General features: G+C 41.1%; 1 protein-coding gene across 2 annotated transcripts in view; it reads right to left on the bottom strand.

The window, feature by feature from the left end:
* Positions 1-24,431, bottom strand: part of EPB41L4A (erythrocyte membrane protein band 4.1 like 4A) — a 385,559-nt gene that overhangs the window by 140,320 nt on the left and 220,808 nt on the right. For both annotated transcript variants that reach the window (XM_077462290.1, XM_077462291.1), the window contains 2 exons: positions 17,602-17,689; positions 2,859-2,947 (listed from right to left, as the gene is read on the bottom strand). In XM_077462290.1, the coding sequence (XP_077318416.1) occupies positions 2,859-2,947; positions 17,602-17,689 (177 nt within the window). The remainder of the gene's footprint in view (positions 1-2,858; positions 2,948-17,601; positions 17,690-24,431) is intronic.

Genomic DNA, 24,431 nt, shown 5'->3' with positions numbered 1-24,431 from the left:
TTAACTGCAGAAAAATGTTAGTGTTTACATGTCCCCCACCAGTGGCAGTGCCTAGTCAGGCGCCCGGCTCCTTTTCGGGCACCGAAATTGCAGCGGCGGGAGGGGGGGGGCATGTTTTTGAAGCACCTGATTAGAGACATAGACTCTAATAGCCATAAAAAAGTGACCTGTGAGCGACATGCTTGGCATTCGCAGGTCACTCAGCTGTGTTAGAAAAGCGAATGAATATTAACACTATATAACACTAAACTTCCTCTCCACCAATCAGGTGCTTGGATCTGTTACCCATCACCTGATTGGCTGTAATGGCAGGCGCTGTGATTGGATGCCTATCAGGTGTCCAATCATAGCAGAGGATGGGAAGAGAGGATGGGAGAATCATTGAAGAGCATCAAGGAGCTGTAACACCGAGACCGGGTAGGTGCAGATGGCGGGCACACTGGTAGCATTTGATATGGCACACTGGCAGCATTTGATATGGCACAGTGTGAGCATTTGATGGGGCACAGTGGGAGCATTTTATGGGGCACAGTGGCAGCATTTGATGCCACAGTGGAAGCATTTGATTTGGCACAGTGGCTTCATTTGATGGGCACAGTGACTACATTTGATGGCACAGCGGCAGCAATGGATGGGCACAGTGGCTGCGTTTGATGGCACAGTGGCTGTGTTTGATGGTACAGTGAGGCTGCAATTGATGTTTTTTTTTCAGAATTTTTCAGTTTGTTTGTCCCCCCCCCCCCCCCACAAAAACTTTTTGAGCACCAGCTGCCACTGTCCCCCACATATTGCCCATTGGCATTTTTGTAAGAAATAATTGGGCTGATTTACTAAACCAAAAATTCCAAATGTTTGTATGTGAGCCAGAAATCATTTAATACTCCTTTAGTATATTGATTCAGTAAAGAAAAAAGAAACATGCAATCAGAAACTGAACTTTTCAAACAGATTTCATCAATTAGTGTTTTCATCTACTTATTCAAACCTTTGCCTCAGTCTACAGAACAATCCTATAAGATGTAATGTTCTGCTTTTCCTTGAAGAAATAGTTCACTATCAGACAAAGTGCAGTTAATCTTTTAGCCCCTTTGCCCTAAGTTAAAGGATCCTACCCTCCCCCCGTGCAGATGCATACTTACCAACTTCCAAGGACTCTGAGATTTTTACATCCAGTGTTGAAAGGCTCACTTTCCTAACCACACCTGCACAGTACAGCCTCATAGTCTTCAATGGGTTTCCTCTACCTCCATCTTTTGACCAGGAGAAGGTCCCATAGAAGCCTATGGAGCTACACTGGGCAGGCTGGCTAGGATTGAATGTAATTCACCATTGAATGTGAACAGAGACCACTATCTTTGGATCTCAGTATACAGGGGGAGGGTGGGATTATTTATGTTAGGGCAAAGGGACAAAAAAATGAAGTGCATTTTGTACAAAAGTGTACTTAATCTTTAAACTGAACATGCATTTTGTCCCGATTAAGTAAAATGATACTGCACCAAGATGACTGTGCCATGTCAACAATTTGCCGGCACTGCAGACCAACAACACTAACAACACTATGCACATTGTTGGCTGAAAAGCACAGGTAATCAGGGTATGCTGCATGCAAAGGGACCACCATACTGGCAAGAGGGGAGAGTGAACAGATAAATTACGTTATTATTATAATTCAGGATATATATAAAGCCAACAGTTTGTGTGCTGATGTACAACATGAATTATTAGTTTGCTGCGGCTGCTCCTTCATTGTCTAATAAGCAGGTTTGGAGGTTTTAAGAACCATGCTGTATTGGCGCTGCAGTGGAGATGAAGAGATGAACTGTGCAGTCTCCAGGGTTGCCTGGATCGCAAAACTGGCCCAAAATAATTTTTAGTCAAATTAAACCGTTCCCATATATGCATAGCTTTGTATTTAGCTGCTTGTCTGTTTTCTGCTGTTACCAAGCACACATCCCTTTTTAACCCTTTATCTGACCTAACCTAGCCCACCATACCCCTCCCCAAATACATACTTGCCTCAATCTGACTACTGTGGCCTCCAGAGTTTTTTTTTATGAGGCACCCCATATCTTTAGTATGCCAGCTGTGCCTGTACAGTGCACCTGCAAAAAATCTGGTGTGAGGCTTAAGAAGCTATAGGGCACGGCCCTATAGACCTCTATGGTAAGCTACTGTGAATGCGTGACCAGGACACAGAAGACTTGTGGTTGGGATGTAACACACACTGGTAGCTGCGACCATTGGAACAAGGTAAGTATGTATTTTGGAATGACAGGTTAGGTTTGAGTCAGGGAAAGGGGGAAAAAAGCATTATGCACTGAACTTTAAGTCATGAGGAATAATTTGTATGTACACTGGTTTTAAAACTAAGAACACTTATCCCTTTTCTACCTTTTGCTGACCTAACCTAACCCACCATACCCACTCCCCATGAAAAGCATACTTACTTCTATCTAACTACTGTGACCCACTTCCAATGTTTGTTTACATAAGGCACCCCAAGTCTTCAGTGTCCTGGCTGTTCCTGTGCAATGCTTCTGCAAAAACTTCTTGTGAGGCTTAAGAATCTGGAGGCACAGCCCCAAAGCAGTTTTTGGGGAGCTACTGAGAAGGCTTGACCAGGACACAGAGGTCTTGTGGTGTGGGATATAACACACATCAGTAGCCACGATCATTGGATCAAGGTGACAGAGGTCTTGTGGCGTGGGATGTAAGACACATCAGTAGCCACGATCATTGGATCAAGGTGTTATGTCTTTTAGGCTTACAGGTTAGGTTTATGTCAGAAAAAGGGGGAAAAAAGGATAAATGCACTGTAGTTTAAGTCATGAGAAACAATTTGTATGTACACTTACCAGAAATACTTCCCAACTTGCTTTTTACTTTTGTATACCACCAGCCCCACAGGGGTTAGGCCTAAAAAATATTCAGAGCTGTTTTCTCCCTTTAAAAAAGACATAATTACAGGTTATTAAAACAACATAAAAATATGATTCTGTCCATAACATTCAGTGGAACTGCAATTAACTATAGACACTAAACTAGACATATGACTTGTAGTGTCCTATCTCTTGTACAAAATGCATGCTTGTATGAGAACCTAGTAGTAGATTACATTGCAAGAAATTGAATTGCCATCCCACTTTCTTCAAAACATCCTTCTTAAGCTGGCCATGCACAGCTTGATTTTTGGCCAATTCCTGGACAAACTTCAACTGAAAAATCCAAGGAGCTGGGTGGAAGAAAGTTGGCCGAACAGTGACTGTAGCCAATCAACTGAAGTCACTGTTCAGGTATTTTGACAACCGTAGGGGCCAGCTATCAAAAGCAATAGCTAGCAGTGGGGGAATCTATGGATTTCTCTCATTCAGGATGAACAAAAGAAATAATTAAGCATATGATCAACTTTAGGAAGGACCCTGTGTGGCCTTCCCACAGCTCAGGGCCTGTTTGGTTTATTGCAATGAGCAAGACAACAAGTTTCCTTTTCTGCAAGGTGTACAAATGAAGCCCAATAGACGTTATAGACTACAACAACAATGGGTATTGACTTTAACATCATTTACCTTACTATAAAACTAACTACCATGAGCTGGAGAAGGAATTCTCAGGAACCTGTATAAAGTAGACATTTCCTTTTTAAATGGTAAGTTTACCCAAAATTAGAATTTTTACTTTGGGAGGATGCCAGTTAAGTTAAACCACCCAGCAACTCAAGCATTGAGATATCCACACTGAGGTTTAAGGCACTGCCTCCGGTCATTATAAAGCCAAGCAGCCGTGACTTACTCCTCTTGATGTATTCTCTGCAAAACAAACAGAGAATCAGGCAAAAGAGAGAGGCAGGGGATAGGCAATGTGAGGAAACCTCTGGCGGAGTGACTACTACACTTCCTAGGAGATAAAGTAAGCCGTGGAAAATTTTCATTTATCACAATACTCTCAAAATTTAAATATCACAGTGAAATTACTTTTGAAACCAATGCCAAATATAGAATTACAGAGAGACCAGAAATATAAATGATTAACATACAAGGAATGTAGCATATTTTAATTACTTTTAGGCATAGAATACACTCAGTGGCAATTAATAGTAACACTAAGTTACTGAGTCTACCATTCATCAATATAAGTCATAGCATTCATTTCATAATCATTCCCTTTCAGAGCTACAGCTTTTCAGCACATTCACTGATCTAAGAAAATGTATAATAATATACAGTACTATTCTTATGGATCTCAGTAAAGAAAAAATAAAACTCATTCACACATTATGAATACCTAAAAATGATCTTCTCTTTAAATTCACGGTCTATGACGAATTAAATGAGGTTAAAAAAGCAGTAACAGTAGCAGCAGAGGAAAGTCCCTGAGATAATAGTAATGAAATGGAAATATTTACTTTGGAGGAAGCTTCATATCTGTAATTGAATACATGGCATACATTTATTCTACTCTCTTTCTATTATAACAAAAGGATGCATTACAATTATTTTATATTAATATAACTTAAATATTCACACAGACAGCACATATGCAGCTAAGAAATCAAGTAAAATAAATCAAAGCAGTCTATTAGGGAATTCTATTCACTTCCTTGGACTTGTAACACATTGTACAAGTGAAAACCAAGACGAACTGTAAAATAATTCACCTATAGAATATTCAGCGTGAACACACTAAAACAGATGACACAGTGGAACAATTGTTAACACTGGTTTCAGAGTTGCTCTGGGTAAAAGTTGCTATTTCTCAATGAAAGAATTCAGAGTTTAGCATGTATTTCTATAGGCAGGCCATAGATGTCTCCCTGAAAACACCACACTGAAAGATATCAGCAAATTAAAGAGTTTGTTACTCACATTCATATTCCTGATATGTGCCTGCCACACCATGTACTTGTATGAAAAACTATTCTGTTTCTTTTTGTATTGCTTCCCTTCTGTGAAATCCCTGGTGTTCCTGCCAGTCCCTCTGCTTTCCTATTAAAAATTGACCACACTAATCAGAAGAACACAGTTTGGCCAGTTTTCCAGCAATGCTGGGAACTCAGCCTGCTCTCCTCCAATGATCAGACTTGTGCTGACACCCCCCCCCCCCTCCTGCACAGCCATTCACTGGGAAGATCGGTGTACTGTTGCTTCTCCTCCCCAGCTCCTATGCAGCTGAGAACAGAGGGATTGTGATCACTTATAAAAAGGGAAAAAAAATTATAATTTTTTTATATCTATACGCAAATGTTTTTAATTTCATTTCTATTTTAAACTGAATAGGTTGTTTTACAAGGTGATCATTTACAAACACTGTAAGCACTAAGATCTCCAAGACAAGAAATGTAACATATTTTAATCACTTATTAGGTGAAAAAACGTGTATAAAGAAATCACACCAAACATGTTAATAAGTGTCCACAAGAGTCCATTCACAAGGGCTAAAAAGGAAAAATACATGTGAAACAAGAAAGTCCAAAGGAAACAAATCATCCACGATTCACTTGCTCCACCAGAGCGCCCGTAATTACAATTCGTAGTGCTTCCACCACCAGGTGACACCGAGTATTAAAGACTCTTACCAGATCCTATGGACCATCATATAGTATGGTCAAATGTAGGGATGCACCGAAATTTCGGCCGCCGAAACATATCGGCTGAAAATGGGCTTTTCGGCAATTTGCTGAAAAAGAAATCACGCCAATAATGGCGCCGAAAAATTAAGGAGAAGGGATCTCACCGCTCCAGGAGCACACATGCAGGCTGTAAACTGTTCTGTTCACCTGGGAAGCCACAGGTGCTGGCTATTACCACTAGCAATGTAATGATAGCCATGCCAGCTATGATTAAGCACTACAGCTAGTGCGAAACATCAGCAATTTTTCCTTGTTCGCTGTGTTTTTTGAGCTGTGATGTGATTTTCCAATAAGAAGAAAGTGGTTTTCTGAAGAGTGCGGCAGTCCAAAGCTTGTTTTTCGTCTGTGGCCCCTCTCTTTATGCCGCCCATTACGGGGGTGTCATCAGGGCCGATCCTAGGCGGGTGCAGTTCACCTGGGAGCAACATAGGTGGGGACGCTGAAGCGCCAGTGAGCTCCCCTCCATCTTCCTCCTCCTCTCCTTGTCCATCTCGAGAGGAGGCTCTCCCCGCCGGCCACCACCGCTGTGTTTCCCAAGCCCATCCCCCCTCCCTCCTCCTGTCAGAGGAGGAGAGCAAAGCAGCTGGAGATTGGAGCGGCTGTGTCTGTGTGGAGAGAGACTAGCCGCGCAGTGATGTCGCTGAGGGGGCGGTCCATGCCTGCAGTGACATGTGTTCTCCTCCTCCTCTCTGTCTTAACTCTTGTCTGCTGTGACCTGTTCTCCACCTGTTCTCCCATCTGTTTTTATGAACCGTAATGAGGAGGGGGTTTGTCCTGGGGGGGTCTGTACTAATGGAGGGGGGGTTGTCCTGGGGGTGTCTGTACTAATGGAGGGGGATTGGTTTGTCCTGGGGGGTCTGTACTAATGGAGGGGGATTGGTTTGTCCTCAGGGGGTCTGTACTAATGGAGGGGGGTGGATCCTGGGGGGGTCTGTACTAATGGAGGGGGATTGGTTTGTCCTGGGGGTATGTACTAATGGGGGGGGGTTGGTTTGTCCTGGGGGGATCTGCACTAATGGAGGAGGTTGGTTTGTCCTGAGGGGGGCTTTACTAATGGAGGGGGGGGTGGTTTGTCGTGGGGGGTTTGTACTAATGGGGGGGTCTGTAATAATGGAGGGGGGTGGTTTGTCCTGGGGGGTCTGTACTAATGGAGGGGGGTGGTTTGTCCTGGGGAGGTCTTGCTCAGATGAGAGGGCCAATCAGCCATTATCTACTAACGTCCATAGAAACTGCAGTCTCTGACCATCTCCTGTACCATGTCTGCAGTCTCTGACCATCTCCTTACCATGTCTGCAGTGGCTAACCATCTCCTATACCATGTCTGCAGTCTCTGACCATCTCCTGTACCATGTCTGCAGCCTCTGACTATCTCCTGTACCATGCCTGCAGTCTCTGTCCATCTCCAGTACTATGTCCGCAGTCTCTAACCATCTCCTGTACCATGTCCCCAGTCTCTGACCATTTCCTGTACCAAGTCCCCAGTCTCTGACCATCTCCTGTATAAAAATATTTTTAAAAACAGTCATTTTTGGTATCGGTCAGTTTTGGTTTTCGGCCTAGTGTATTTTCCATTTTCGGTAACGGTTTCGACACCAAAAAACCCATTCAGTGCACCCCTAGTTAAATGCGTGTGTTACATCTCCTTATGAAGAGAAACTCCAAAGCGCTAAACATGATCCAATCAGGGTTGGTTCATTAGCAGGCTGAAAAATAAAAATCATATACGCCCATAGTGTAACCCATAAAAAATATTTATTCAAAAAATAACAAGTAAAACTTGCAAAGGGAATCACACTAAGCAAGTCCTTGCATATAGCAATAAAAACAGATACAATTACTCTCCCAAAAAACAACAGGCTGTGTGGCTGCACCGAACTCTCCTGCCAGTGTATGAAGTGTAAGCCAGTCCCCCAACATCATCTCTTTGTAGAAATTATTTGGGCGTGGCTACGACGCTTCATCACCACGCAAGCTTGCTGACCGACGGGAGAATGATTTCAATCCAGCGCTGTGCCCAAGAGCAGCAGCACCCTCCTGGAGGCCATTGGCTCCTGCTGCTGTCAATCACAGCCTGGGAGGGGGCAAGCCAAGTTCCCATAGAAAGCAGCTTGCTATGGGGCATACATAACAGGGAAGGAGCCAGGAGTGCCAGCGGGGGCCCCAGAAGAAGAGAAATGGGGCTGCTCTGTGCAAAACCATTGAACAGAGTATGTAATTTTAACATGTTTGTTATTTTAACAATAACTAATGTTTTCACCCACAATTCACATAACTTTCACCCAAGATTCACACATTTTTCTAATAAATCCTGTGTGAATCTTCAGTGAAAACATTGAAAGGGAAACCCCTGAGTAACTGTCTTTTTTTTTTACAGCAACTCAATTTTGACAGAAAATCTGCAATATTTTCACCCTTATGTTTTTTACATAGATCACATTCCACAAACAAGATTGCCACATTCTGGAAAATTGAAAGTTTGAATAAAGCAAACAATATTGCACTGCTCAGCAACACAAAAGCCTTGACATGTATCCAGCAATCCCTAAGGCAAGGGGCTGCAACCCCTTATATTGATACCAGCCTTCATGCCCTGAAAGGGTTGCTTTGAGTTGGGCTCCTCAATAAAAAGGGGGTACTTCTTCCAAGGCATCGGTACCAAACAATAGATGGGCACTGGGTTTATGTGTTATCTACCTACCTGGTCTCCTCCTCCAGTGCAAACTAGTTTTAGGGATCCTTTGGACCCCTAACCAGTTCACTATACATGTGAGGGTATGACACTAAAATTTAAATAAAAAGACAAACTGAAAGTAGTGGAGGCTCCGAACCACTGTCAGGTTTTTATTGCTGTTGATGTCCCCACTGGGGCGCCTTTATTTATCACCAAGAGTGAAACTAATGAAATCTAAAATGTTGAGTTGTTAGTAAAACAGGAGGTGAGGAGCACTGTTCCAATGGGGATGCTGGTGAAAACTGTCTAAAGGAGGATTTCCCCCTTGCTTTGTTGCATTCTGCTCTTATGTATTATCCTGTCTTGAGTCAGGTGAGAAAATGTTTTAATTTTAACCATTATTTATCTCTATCCTAAATAAAAAATTCTAAAAATATAGAAAAGCCAAAATCCCCAGAGAAGACACTCTTGTAACGGCCTGGAGTCTCTTCTCGAACGATTTTGCATTGCTATGCTATGCATTTCTCAGTCTCTTCTCGAACGATTTTGCATTGCTATGCTATGCATTTCTCAGTCTCTTCTTGAACGATTTTGCATTGCTATGCTATGCATTTCTCAGGAATCTTCCAGGAAGAACTATGAAGTCACTTCCAAAATTGTGTAAGGCAGGGGTAGGGTTGTATAATTATAACTTTTTTGTTTTTTACAGGTAAATTTTTTACCTACTAACATCAGATTATTTGTAAAGGGGGACTCGGAATGGTTTAATGCAAGGTCAGATGTAAGTTTCCTAACCTGATGAAAAAAATGTGTAACTTAAAGCGGTTTGGTACCTAAAAATTAAACTTCATATTATTAAAATCACAAGATAGAATACTTACCTAAATGAACCCTGAAAAAAAAAAATATTCTTTACTTACCTTTTATTTCAGATGTTTCTGCTGACTTCCGGGTTGTCCTCCCGTGGGAGTAGGCGTGGTTATCGTCCTCGCAATGGTCCCTGGGAAATTTCTAAGCTATTTCCCAAGAATCCAAGGGGGGACAATGAAATTGCGAAATCTTGTGAGATTTCGTTAGGACGCCGGTCACGTGACGAGGGCGTGTCCGAATTTGCCATTTTTAAAGTGGGCAGGCAGCTGTATCTGCCATTACCACTGCTATCACTGAGCATGCGCAAGATGGAGCGGAGCATGCTGGGAGCCGAGCGTCATCTATATACAGGAAGTAAATGCCTGTGGGCTTCAGACGCCCACACTTAAAATGGAAAACGCCAGAGCACTTTTTTAAAAGTCATCCCGAGGAAAAGAATCGTCGCGCCGGGGGTCAAAAAAACGCCGGACGTGGATGCTAAGCGAAGGTAGCAGTCGCCCACCTGTGACACAGGTAAGAGAAAAAAAAAAAGAGCGGAATCCCGCTTTAACCACCATTAACATCTGAAAGGAAGGAAAAGGGCATGAAGACAAGCCCTGATATGATTGCCAGGAGGAGCTATGGAAGACAAACTAGAATTATAGGAAAAGAGGCAGGTGAATGGGGAGCATTGGCAGCTTACATATGACACCTTTATGTAAGTAGTAAAAACCCCACTGCAACATTTATATCCCCTAATATTTACAATGGACGCACAACATATGAACACACAACATGAGAATCACTCTAATAATGGAATTTGTTTTTATATTTTAATGTCAGCTAAGTATGCATTGTTAACATAAGTAAACAAATAATCAGGGCTTGCCTAGTGGTTAGTACATTAGCTAAGTTAACATGTTTTGTGTAGGTTAAAAACCAATGTACAAACAGCAGGCATTTATATGGAAGACTTCATCCTGGAATACCTACAAAGTCTGTTCAGGAACCCCTTGCTGGTAACATATGGGCTGTAGGTGTGTACCTCTTAAAGTGCTAAAAAAAAAGTCACTAATATAAAGACCTCTGATTTCTGTTATAAATATTTCTGACTGGCCAAACACAGTTGCAATGTTAGGGCGGGGGGGGGGGCAAGATTAAAATTTTTTAGATGAGCAGAATTTTACATGAGACAACTACAAGTCCCAGTAGTTGATAGAATGCCTGCATTTCTGATTAAAATTATATTAAAGACTTTTTTTGTTTTTGTTTAAAAAATAACAAATGTTATGCTTACCCACTCTGTGCAGTGGTTTTTCACAGAAGAGCTCTAATCATCCTTTTCTCAGGTCCCTCGCTGCACTCCTAGACTCTCCGAGTGCCCCCACAGCAAGCAGCTTGCCTTGGGGGCACACGAGCCAAGCCGCTGATCTGTGTGTCCATTCAGACATGGGGCCATAGCTCAGCCCCACCCCTCTCTCTCCTCATTGGCTCACTGACTTTGACTGACAGCAGTTGGAGCCAATGGCACCTGCTGCTGTGTCTCAGCCAATCAGGAAAGAGAGTATATCAGGTAAAGGTAAGGAATTATATATTATATTATAATATATTATATCAGGTAAATATTAAGGCGGCTGAATGGGGCTTCTGCACACAGAAGATTTTTTTTATCTTAATGCATAAAATGCATTAAGATAAAAAATCCTTCTGCCTTTAGAACCATTTTTCTACACTGGATACAGAATAAACTGGAAAAATGCAGGTCAAGGGAAAAAAATGCACATTGCACGGCCCCCGCGCTGACGCGGGTACTGCACTAGGCTGCGTTTTACTGTACAGGCTAGTGTGAATGTAACCTAAGGCAATTTAGGTATTGCTCTTCCACAGCTGACTACACTAGTTGCCAAAAGTGCCGTCAGTTCCATCATTAAAACAAAATTATTTTGCATTAGTTTGCACATTGTCTTCAGTTGAGTTTACATTTGTTTTTCACATTTCAGTTTTTTAATTGTTGAAAAAAATGGCCATAAGCAGACAAAAGTATAAACAAAAAATATGTTTCTTGCCTACAAATGGATGTAAACAGACACCATCCGTTTGCATCCATTTATGTCCACAACAGTGGAAAAGGATGTTGTTCTGTTTTGTCTGCGGATATAAACAGACTAGGATGTAAGAGAATATAGCCTGACCATAGACATACATTATGGTTCATTCTGGATCTGAAAAAACTGGCAGACGCCCAAGGTGTGATTACCCTAGTTAAAGCTGATCTTCAGACAAACTCTTTTTTCACTTTTGAACATAATAGGGAAGGGAATAGCACCTGTCAAGCCGACCTCATATTTTTGCATTGTTTTAAAAGGACATAAAAGGCTTTTTTGGGCAAATGGTTTTAGTAAATTCCTTACTCATGTTTGTTATTGTAAGCTGACAGAATTATCCACTTTGGTTATTTTACATTTGTTTTTAGGAAAAAAATATATATTTTTAATTCTTTATATCAGCTACCTGTAACCTCCAGTACCCCACTAAAAAGATGAACAGATAAAAAAAAGAGATAGCAGAAACACAAGCTTGTAGGGTTGCACCGATACAATTTTTTACTACCAAGTACGAGTATCGATACTTTTTTAAGTACTCGCCGATACAAAATACCGATACCTATCGCCTAGGAAGAGTAAGTGGCTTGGGGGTTTAGGGAGTTGGGGGAGGCTGGAGTGAGGGCAGGGTGGAGGGCAGTGTGATAGGAGAGGCAGTGTGGGGGGCAGTGTGACAGGAGGGGGCAGTGTGGGGGGCAATGGGACAGGTGGAGGGCAGCATCACAGGGGAATATTTTGGGCAATACAGGAATAATATGGGGGAATATTTAAAAAAGGGACAGCTGAGATTATTAGTGGGGAGCAGACAGGAGTATGACTAGAAAATACAGAGGGGACTCATGCCATGAAGACAGAAAAGACAGTTGGTGAATACAGGAGGAGAGAATTACATTAATCACAGCTCATGTACAGTGGAGAAGAGAGGTACATTGCATGGATGGTGTGGTCACCATAGCACTAACATGCCTCCGTCTGGACCATGTTGCTCTTTCAGTCTCCTGAGCCTCAGAATGCACTGAAGAAGGCAGGCTACACCCACTCCCCGAATTCTGCCCAATCAAACTGCTAACCTTGCAGCAGGCTGCACCTCAAGGGATGTTCTCAGTAGTAGTGAGTGCCCAATGAGAGCGCAGCCTGATCAGATGCTGGCGGAGGATGGATCTGTCCCTGACATGTGTTCTTCTGTGAGAGTGGGCACTGGGACTCCATCCTCAGCACACAGAGCTCCTCATGCATACCTCGATGTAAACACTGTGAGCCTCAGCACCGCTTCTGCATGTGTCTGCCTGACTGGGGACTTTACCGCCCACCTTATCCTGGCGCCGTAAAGCTGGTGAGAGAGGAGGAGTCGTTGGGGAGGGGAATCCGGCAGACAGCTGAAACATCATTGGTTGTTAAGAACGCAGTGGTCCCCGCTCTTTTGTAGTAGAATTTCATATTAACCGATATATCGTTTATGTTATTCATATTAATTTGCATATGTTTTATTGATAATATCATTATTATTCATATTATTATGCATATTAATATTATTATTATATAGTAGTGGTTTCACCAATATTATTATTCAATAAGTAAAGCAATAGTTATTAATCTTTATTAATGTATACTATATTTTCCATAGATTTAGAAAGTCTTAATTTTAAATGTTGAACTTTAGATGACCTCTCTGCTTCTTTCTCATACTTTTTATAAGATAGTTTACTGGGTGAAAGTTCATTGGGATTGTTCATTTTTAGTTTTTAAGTAAGCGCTAATTAGAAAAGAAAAACTTGACAGCAGATGAATTACAGCTTGATAAAATGAGAACATCTTATACAGGTGGTTTAGAAATAATTATGTGGAATATGGGAAAGTTATGTACAGTACATTAAATTAAGTTTGACAGGGTCAAACAAAGGTCTGCTTGTGCCTTCATTAAAACTGTTAAAATAAATTGAATAGGATAACACTGATGTACCGCATTTATCGGCGTATAACACACGCCGGCGTATAACGCGCACCCCAAGTTTAGGAGGGAATTTTAAGGAAAAAAACTTTTAGGAGGGAAGTTTAAGGAAAAAAAACTTACATTTAAATGGCCATCAATGCAGCCTTATCAGTGTCTATCTGAAGCCTTGTCAGTGTCATTTGCAGCCTTGTCCATCACTGCACCCTTTTCAGTGTCATATGCAGCTTTATCATGTAGGCTTGTCCATCATTGCACCCTTGTTAGTGTCATATGCAGCTTTGTCATGCAGCCTTGTCCATCATTGCAGCCTTGTCCCCTTGTCAGTGTCATTTTCAGCCTTGTCAGTTTTATTTTTAGCTTTTATTTTTAAAAATGGCGCCGCCGAGATGTCCTGTGTATCTCGGCGGTGCTCGGTAGTTCTCGGCCGCCTTCGGACGTTCTCGTTGGCTTTCGGCCACCTTCGGCCCTTCTCGGTGGCTTTTGGCCACCTTCGGCCCTTCTCGTCAGCTTTCGGGTGCCTTCGGCCCTTTTCGACGGCTTTCGGCCGCCTTCGGCCCTTCTTGGCGGCTTTCGGCTGCTCTCGGCCGTCCTCTGTGGTTTTTGCCCACCTAGAAGGGCCAAAGGCAGCCGAAAGCCGACGAGAAAGGCCGAAAGCGGCCGAGAAGGGCCGAAAGCCGCCGAGATGGGCCGAAGGGGGCTGAAAGCTGCCCAGAGGCTCCAAAATGGTGGATTGGCATATAACATGCACCCACAATTTTCACCTGATTTTAAGGGGAAAAAAGTGTGTGTTATAAGCCGATAAATATGGTATGTGTATGTGACACATATGACACATAATGGTGGGGTTATTGAAAGTTAATTTTCCCAAAGTCGTAAATCTGTTCTCTTTGAGTTGGTAAAGTCTTATCAGGACGAGGAGGGTTGATTTAACACAGCTGGGTGCCATACTGTCTCTACACAGGTGTTTTTAATTGGACAAAACCAGTTATAAATCACTTTAATGAACATATAGGAATTCTGGGAATGAATACGTTTGTCTGGTTGTAGAACAGGTGTCAGATTTATGGTTAGTTACATTGACGCAGATCTTAGCAACGAATCATATCTAGGAGAGATGGCTAAGATAAGGCTTGTAAAAGGGTATATAAATGCAAGTTCTACAATTGCTAGACAGACAAGTCAGATAGGAGCTCATAAGGCTGAACTCTATGTATGCTGCCCTATTGCACAGGTCATAGAGGTCAGAACCAATGGGCAAATATCTGTTCCTTTTGTTGTAACCTGTCTTCTCGTATGAGTCAAATAAAGAAAACCTGCATCACTGAAGTCCTGCCTGGTTCAATACATTATTATTCTACATCACTTTAACAACCAATAATTGCTGGTATCCTTTTCTTTACAATTTCAGCTGTTAGCGGAGGAAATCCTGCTGACAGCTGTAAGAACCAAACCTGAAGGCATCAGCTTGGGTATCAGTGCATTTCCACGAGTACTTATACTCATGCAAATGTTTAGTATCGGCAAAACTATACCAATACCGGTATCAATGCAACCCTACAAGTTAGTCCAAACAATGAGCCAATGCTGGATCCTGCTGTAATGGTGAATCTAGAAGTCCCTCGTCTGGCTATGATGTCTGGTAGGGGAGACTGGATCACAAGACCAGTTGCACAGTATTATAAACCTTTTGACAGGTAAACCAGTACCCACACATGTATTTCCAGTTCAGAGTTCAGCACATTTTAATTTATTCACAGCTTGTCTCTTGTAGTTCATGTTATGTTTCCTTTTTTATATTTTTATGTGCCCAAATTCACTTCAGTCTCTTTTTGGACGTGATTTGACAAACTAGCTTGTTTTATATTTTATATTCAAGACATAGAACGTGGTTGATAAATGTCAGGCAATTCTATACTCCAAAACAAATGAAACCAGCATAATGGTCTATTCTACGGTATAAATGTTTATAATTACACTGTATCTCTTTCAATTTATTGTGCTTTAAATGTAGCTTAGAAATATATAATTGTTATCGGTTTCTAAGTCCAATTATTGCTTTTTTTTAAGCTGGGTATAGTAATTACAGTACCATTATTAGTCAGATAGACATGGGCCCCTGACATGTATGAATTCAATGTTTCATTATTCATAGCACAGAGGCATTTAGTGATGGCTTATGAAATCTATCTCAATTTCATATGCAGTTCATTACAAAAACAAAGTCCTCCTTTTCCCTTCATGAACGTTATCTGCTTGTATAAATTAAATCCAGTAATTATTTGCATCACTGTCAGAATAAAAAGTCAGTGTGAAATTAGGACTCATAATCTGCACTCCTATTCCAGGTCAGTGCCACAGAAAGTACTGAAACCACCGGATACACATCCAGACCATTGTCATATTCAGATGTAGAGCTCAGCAACAGCAGACTCCAGATTCTCTCTGGCATTTCATTTTACCATGCGATAATGATTATGAGTGTTATCATGTGCTTTTACTAATAAAGACAACAAAAGGTAAGGGAACAGAAATCCCAGAAATGGATCTCGGTACCCAAAGGACACAGGATTATACAAATAGTTAAAAATATACATTTTATTACAAAATCATTATTTTATAAAACACATAATAAAAACAACCATGTAACATTGTATAGCAAATAAGGCTCCTATCAAACCGCAATCAATAATAGATCAGGCAGAGGACTCCAAACTGCCGGATGGTGCAGCTGGTGTAGTTGGGCGGCTGACGATTTGATAAAGGGCCATGCTCAAAACACATTGTCATGACTACAGCCTGTTGACAGTCTTCCATCTACTCTTCTACCGCATCTTGGTTCAATCTCAAGCCTCGCTGTGGAGAGTCGGTCTGACATAACTTCGGGTTAGTGATGTCACATCCAGCGCTGCCTCACTACACAAGCTGCACCATCTGGAGGTTTGGTGTCCTCTGCCCGGTCCAGTGGGTCCTCTCTACATCACTGACCCTTACGGGTTCAACCAGTGGTCTGTCATCCCTTCCATTGGGTGGATGCCCATGCGACATCTGGCACCTACACACCTTTTGTCTGCCCCCAGCACTGCCCCTGATATGCCTAAGTCAGCCTGCCTAGGTTTGGGGGAGGTCAAGGTTCATAACCAAGCATGAAGTTTAACATTGTTTGGCTATCAGCCATATTTTAACCCTTTACATTCTTAGAATCCTTTGATTTCAATCACAAACTTTGCATAGACATTTTTATGACTTTTCTGAGGTATGCCTCAAGTGGTTTGTAGCCCCCCCCAGCGCTGGATTAAATCTTTTGTTGTTTGTACAGGAGCAACATACGGCATACGGGACAGACCACACGATGCAAGGCATGGAATTGAAAGAAAAGAAGAGGGGGGGGGGGGAGGAAGGGAAAAGGGAGGGGGCAGGTGGGGAAACACCACCGGTGGAAGGATAACAAGAATGCACCTCTTATCCAAATTCATTACACCCAGCAGTGGAGTTGAGTCATCCCACCAGAATCTTTTTAAGTTCATCCAGACAGGAAAATTCAAGTCAGCAGAACAATGTTTAGTAAACTTTTCAGTTGTGTCTTTTATAAAGCTGGTCAGACCCTCCATTTTCCTAATGTCTTCAACCTTAAGGATCCATTGCTGTAGAGTAGGGGGATGTACTAACTTTGGGTGTAACTTTAATTTTTTTATACTTTTTAATTTATTTATTTTTTTGCTACACTTTTTTTTGGTGACAGGTTAAATTTAATGAGACATCAGGGGTAAAAAAAAGATGGCGCAGTATTCAGGGTGCGTGGAAGCGATCACACAGCTGCACAGATTGCTTCCATCTAACAGCCAGATCCCACTGGCCTAGGTGTGAAGTGAAAGGGTTAAAGAATGGTTCTCTTCGTTTTAGGGAGAAAATAGAATAATTTATAATATCACATATTTTGTCCAGCACATAGGGAAATTAGCATGTTATAACCAGTGCTTCTTTCTCTGACGTATTCACAGCAACATATTTATAAAGTAGTAAATGTGACTTTCACCCAACATTTACTGGTGGCGAATCAATCATTGCCATTTAAAACACATGAACCAGCAAGATTCACCTGCATTGCTTTGGAAGATGTCATATTCGCTACTTTATAAATATGCTAAATAGTTCTCTGCAGTGAAGCCCGGTAACACAATGTCCATATCTGCTGTAGCTGTTGAATTCATCAGCCATATACAGTCACCCATAGAACTGAGGAAATAAAAAGTCAAAGTGCCAAATCAACCAAATACTTGCTCTTCTTTTTAACTTGTACTAGAAAAATGGCAGCTGGAATATGATGGTAGGGAAAACCTTCACTTTTGCTGACCCGTTTCTAAATATAAACTACTTTATGACACTGAAAAATAGGACTTACATAAACAGGATGAAGGTCAACTCCATACATTTCAAGTGATTTGGCAATTCCCAAGTAATTTGATTCAGCTACAGCTGGGACCTGTCCCCTAGACAAACAGAAAAACATGACATTAGATAAGATCATCTAACACTATTGCAATATTACATGGCATGCAAACTGAAACATTTACGACGGAATAACATCATAATGGCCTTATTATTCATATTATCAAAGTAAGATATCAAATGATGATCAGTGGGCAATTAAGAATATTTATTACTTCGAGTACTACAAAAGTGGGATCTATAGAGTTTTTTTGGTATTTTCTTTCTGTAAAAAAGTCTGTTTACAGAGCTCAGAAGCTCAAGCTGACATTTACACATACAAGTGAGTCACAGCAGTGACCCTCATTCTGGTCCCACTGTATGGGTCTATATGAAGTTTAAATTAAAGTCAATATGCCTAAGTAACAAAAAAATACAACTGTTTTTCTCTTATTTGAAATCACATAGTGCTCTAGGAAACCTTTGCCAAGGTATATATTAGAAATGCACCGAAATTCCAGGGGCTGAAGCACTTCGGCCGAAAATGGTGTTTTCAGCATTTTGCCAATAGAAAAAAAAGGTGCCGATAATGGTGCCGAAAATCCATGCAAATTTAACCACGATTTTGCTGTGATTTTACTGTGCTTATGGAGTGTTTTTCATAGATTAAAACTTCACCAAAAACATAACACGGGTGCGTTATTGATGCGTTCTTGCTGCACTTTCAAAGCATTTTATCAACAGGGAGGTGCATCTTTGGCACAATTTTTTTTTAACTGGCCAAAAATGCAAAAAGAAAGATTTTGAACACCACAATGGAACCACAATAGAATCACAACTGACCAGTGTGAAGACATACATACATTTAAAGGGATACATTTTTCTTGAGTTTTTCTTGTGCTAATTGTGCTGTCAATGGCCGACAATAAATTCATATTCTTTTAAATTCAAAATATTAATTAAAAATGTGAATATAATACAAATATATATATATATATATAGATATAGCTCTATATCTATCTATCTATCTATCTATCTATCTATCTATCTATCGATCTATCTATCTATATATATATATTTATTTTTTAAACTGTCATTTTCGGTTATGGTTTCGGCTAGGTGCATCCTAAATTTTCAGTTTCAGACACAGGTAAGTGTCCTAATATTAATTGTAATTTTTCTGAAGGAGCCTGTGCATATAGGAAACCTTTGCTATGCTATAAATTTAAAGAAAACAAGAGAAAAAACAATTGCATATACAACTGTAGTGCATATAAAAAGTGTACGCCTGGGAAAGGTTAAAACAAAAAAAAATTCAGTACATCTCCGCAAGTCATGCTATTACCTATGTTTTCTCTCTTAAAAATATTCTCTCTGTTGGACTACAGGATATGTGCCCCTTTCCTTGCGTTCTGTAGTCAAGCAGGGGAGAACCCAGGCAGTGCTGACAACACTGCTTGGGATTTAAGTTCAGCAGAAGCAGCACTGTCAGCTCTCTACAGGAAATTGTATGCATACATGTGGCAGCAAGGTGGGTGCAGCTTAACACCCAGCCACTGCATATGCGCCCATATGGGTGCTCACAACACAGTGACCAAGCTGTCATGGACAGCTCCTGGTCACTATTTACAATTGTGATCTTCTGATCATGTGAGTCATGTGACCGTGTTCACATAAGCAGGAAGCCACCTTCTGGTGTTAACAGCCTCTTAGTAGGCCATCGGGTTGGAGAGGCAAAGTGGTTAAAGAGACAAAACATTGGGAAATATGTATCTTTTGCAGATGTACTGCATTTTATCCAAACTAAAAAAAAAGAAATAAAACTGATCCAATTCATTAGTGTTTTCTCACACTTGTTTCCTCTAAGAACAAATGTAATGACTTTTATGAAAACATTTACCCCATCCAATATACTTTTCATGCAATCAAGGTCACCTAATGTTATCAGTGCAACGTAAACAGCTTGAGTGTCAACTGAACCAATCAAAATTGCAAATATTGTACATTAAGGGTCTTGAGTGTACTGGGACCCCAAAGGCCAAGTTTACCCTACTGATATTGTCAACTAAATGTGTATAGATGTCATGGAGCCAAATACGGTACTAGCTGCTTATATCTCTTAACCTCCCTGGCGGTATGATTATTTCAGATTTTTGATGCTTAATGCGGTATAATTATTTTGCATGGAAATTTGGCGTTTTATATTGTAGACCTGTAATTCTTAGGAATAACTCACTTAAATCTGTCCCAACCAGAGTCTAGTAGACATCCCGGGTATGATAAAATTTGAAAAACAAAATCATAAATTAAAATGTAATAAATAACTATAAATAATTATTCCAAATAATAATATAATAATAAAAATTATTCAATAATGTAATCAAATCAAAAACACTGAAATTTGCTCAGTTGCAGAATTGTCACTGTCATTACTTTCAGTGTTTGATGACGGATCTCCCCACAAATCGCTATCGCTCAATTCTGCGATTGATTTCAATTTATTATCACTGTTTTCTAGCTGGTCTAAAACCACTTTTGATGTAAAGAGACAGTTTTGGTTGCTATGGACAATCTCCAATTTCCAGGCAGAAAAAATTGTTTTGATAATATAAAACTACATGCAGGGCACTGGGCAGACCACTAGGGACAAAAGGAATGTGAAATAATTTCATACAGTAATGTAATCTGTAAGTTTACATTATACTGTATGTAATGTGTGTGTTTCACTTTTTGAATTTGGCACCATTCTCCGCCCCCGTGCATCGCAACGCTCGCAGGCAACGGAGCTCGGCTCCGTGATACATCGAGCGGAGGAGGAGCCACTCACACAGCGGGGGGACATCGCTGGATCCAGGGGATAAGGTAAGCACACTCTTCCTGGATCCTGTTATGCGAGTCTGGCTCGGGTTACCGCTTTTGGTTCTGAAATTCCACCCCGAGCCAGACTTGGGAATACCGCCAGGGAGGTTAAGACGCTGTAAGATCTGAGTTCCTGATCATAGGAGTCACAGAAATGTACAGTATCTGAGCACTGACAGGCTGACCCCTCACCCCTTCAACCTCTGCAGCAATGCTGGCAGCACTCATATGTCTTTTTTCTTTCCCAAAGGCAACCTCTGGATATGACGCTGAGCATGTGCACTCAGCTGTTTTAGTCAACCATGGCAAGGCCTGTTCTGAGTGGAACCCGTCCTGCTAAACCACTGTATGGTCTTGGCCACTGTGCTGCAGTTCATTTTCAGGGTCTTGGCAATCTTCTTATAGCCTAGGACATCTTTATGTAGAGCAACAATTATTTTTTTCAGATCCTCAGAGAGTTCTTTGCCATGAGGTGCCATGTTGAACTTCCAGTGACCAGTATGAGAGAGTGAGAGCGATAACACCAAATTTAACCCACCTGCTCCCCAGTCACACCTGAGACTTTGTAACACTAATGAGTCACATGACACCAGGGAGGGAAAATGGCAAATTGTGCCCAATTTAGACATTTTCACTTAAGGGTGTATTCACTTTTGTTTCCAGCAGTTTAGACATTAATGCTTGTGTGTTGAGTTATTTTGAGGGGACAGAAAATGTACACTGTTATACAAGCTGTACATTACATTTACTACTTTACATTGAGGCAAAGTGTAATTTCTTCAGTGTTGTCACATGAAAAGATATAATAAAATATTTACAAAAGTGTGAGGGGTGTACCCACTGTGTGGGTGACAGTGAGGGGAGGCAAGCCTGGTGCTTAGACATAGATTTGTTGTGTCGGAGTATCCAACAGGTATAAAATTCCAGGTGATTCAGTACTTATTCATCCAAAACTGGAATATCAGCTTCTGGAAGATAAATAAACTTTACTTTTGTACTTTTCTCCAGGGACCCCATTGATTTACTCCATGGAATAATATCCCAAAATTAGTATTTGTAAATCACCTGCAGCCTTCACGCAAATCACATGATCTGCTTTTCATGTAAATGTTATCACACTTGGTTCTCTAGAGCCTCATTTTCTTGTAATTGCATGTTTTCTGTACCTGAATGAAAGGTATTGATTTCACAAGGCGTTTTGTTCCCAGCAGCAGCGAGTGGCATCTGTTTCATCTGTCTTCCCACAACACATACAAAAACAGTGTAAAATATGTGGCAATTTTCTATGCCACTCAATATCCCTCAATATTCCAATCCACCGAAACATGTTCATCTTCTAGTGAACAAAAGGCTTTCTGAGATTCTAGCACCCTTATTACCTGCATTTTAGTTTGAAAAAAATGTAATTTAAAGCAATGCACAAATTCCTCAGTTTATTTAGTCGTCTCCTCAAAATATTTCAGAACTTTTTTTTATGTCACAACAATTATCTAAATGATCTGTTCTCATGGTCATGGATGAGTTTTTTATTTTGTGTGGCTGCTCATTCAATTATTCCTGATAGCAAATCTCCAGATGGCAAATAAGGCTTGTAATACACTGTTCATTTCCGACATCCCAGGAGGAGGTGATCATTCTCCCTATTAGCCGGAAGAACTCCCTACAACTAGAGAAAACTGAAGAGAGAAAGTACTGTGGTCAGCTACAGATGAGAATTGTGGCTGGCCTTGTTGCTGCACTGACTTACCGATATATGGGTTAATTGGTGAGTTATAATGGCTACTTGTATAATGTTCAATATTGTAACGAGAGATTTTTAACCATAATAAAGGAAACAGACTTTTTTCTGCTGCAAGTGTCATATGGTATGTTGGTTTGGGCAGCCAACCTTTGAAAACCTGTTGAAAATCAGTATGAATTTTAACATGTGCATCATTGGCTCATTCCAAACAATTGTTTATATCAACTTGCCAGCAATCAATGTACTGGTACGTCACTTTGCAGCTGCAGGCATCAACCAAGCACCATTTTTTAGAGCCAGCGGTCAGCTCACTTGTAATAGTAATCGGAGTAGCTAACTAGCAGCTTGATTGCTGTTACAAGCAGGGGAAGGGGATGTCCTCCCCTCTTGCTGCCTTCTCTGGCTTGCTCGGGCTCTCCCGTCCAACCTGTTTGACAGAAGCTGGCCTATCCAGACAGGCTGGTGCACATATGGGCCAAATGTCGGCGGTTTCTGTTGAACCGGCGGATACTGGCCGATATTCGGCCTGTATGGACCAGGCTTCAATCCAATCACATGCCACAATGTATGGAATGGGTGTTAATTTTTAAAGTGGAACTTCAGTAATTTTTTTCATCTTGCCTTCAATTGAACCTTCTGCCCTTGCTGTGTAATCATTGGAAATCAAAACTGTAATTTTGTGTCAGAAAATACCTTATTAGATGTACTTCCTCTTTCTCAGCTTCTAAAACGCCTAGGCATTTGATGCTGTTTCCTGTATTGCACTGACTCTCAGGAGAGAAACATCAGATCTCCCTGCCCCAGTCTGCCCAATCAGCCCCTAACCCAGCCTTTCTCAACCTTTTCAACACAGAGGAACCCTTGAAATAGTTCTCTGGTCTCGAGGGAAAACCTTCTAAAAATTAGAAATCTACAACTAATGATAAATTAGTGTGATGGTCAGTGAGAAGAATGGTCCTTACACTTGTGGTCATTGGGAAGAATTACCTCCTTACGAGTAGCTGAAATGATCAATGGTGTGAATGGAAACTTATCTGAGAGGCAGAAATTGCCCAATACTGAAGGAACCCCTAGCAACCTCTGGAGGAACCCTAGGGTTCCACCGAACCCTGGTTGAGAATCACTGTCCTAACCTGTCCACCTTTAGGAGATCCCTGAAAACTCATTTATTCAGGGACGCCTATCCCACACCTACCTAACAACTGTCCCAGATCCACCCCCATCAAATCATTCTCTGCAGCTATTACCTTTCACACCCTTTAGAATGTAAGCTCTACAAGCAGGGCCCTCCTGTACCTTTTGTATTGTACTGTAATTGTGTTGTTCCCCCTATACATTGTAAAGCGCTGAGTAAATTGTTGGCGCTATATAAATCGTGTATAATAATAATCTCCCAGCAGTGCTCCTTTCTTCTTATCTTTTAAAGTGGTTGTAAACCCTTACAGACCACTTTGACCTACAGGTAAGCCTAGATTAAGGCTTACCTGTAGGTCCAAGTAATATCTCCTAAACCTACACAGTTTAGGAGATATTTACTAAAAGACAGTGACAGCTGTCTACGGAGCATGCACCGTAGACAGAGGCACGCAGGCGCACTATCGCCATTAGTGGCGGCTCCCGTGCGCATCGGCGCTGTGAGTGGCCGGAGCAGCGATACCCGGAAGAAGATGGATGCTCCGGACTACAGGGGACAGTGCTGACATCGCTGGCTCCTGTGTCAGGCAAGTGACACATAATGGGCTACTATGCGATACATAGTAGCCCATTATGCTTTACCTTTGCAGGGTTTACTTCCTCTTTAAATAATTGTCAGTTTGACGAAGACCTCTATTATACTTCCCAATTATCAGTTTGAAGAATATTATACTTCCCAATATGTTCGTGGTTGTCTGTAAAAGGAGCTCTTTAAATTTTTGACTGCCATGCTCAAAACTTACTAAACTATATTTAATAAATATAATGTGCTTTTCTGCACAAAGTCCATAACACTTTTGTGCTATAAGAGCAACTGTACCCCATAGAACCACCAAATATCTTAGCAATGTATTCATTGAAAGAAAAAAGGAAATGATATATAATGATTTTATCATTGCATATTTGGGAACTTTGCCAGAAACAGGGACATACTAAAACATTTAATGTGAAAATTGCTTAATGTAGCTTAATGGGTAATAAAGTGCCTAAACCTCAATCAATTGCCCTGA

Source organism: Lithobates pipiens, unplaced genomic scaffold, assembly GCF_037356315.1.
Source record: "Lithobates pipiens isolate NorthernLeopardFrog02 unplaced genomic scaffold, aLitPip1_a1.2 Scaffold_3, whole genome shotgun sequence".
Lineage (NCBI taxonomy): Eukaryota > Metazoa > Chordata > Amphibia > Anura > Ranidae > Lithobates > Lithobates pipiens.
This window is presented reverse-complemented; position numbering and strand designations above follow the sequence as displayed.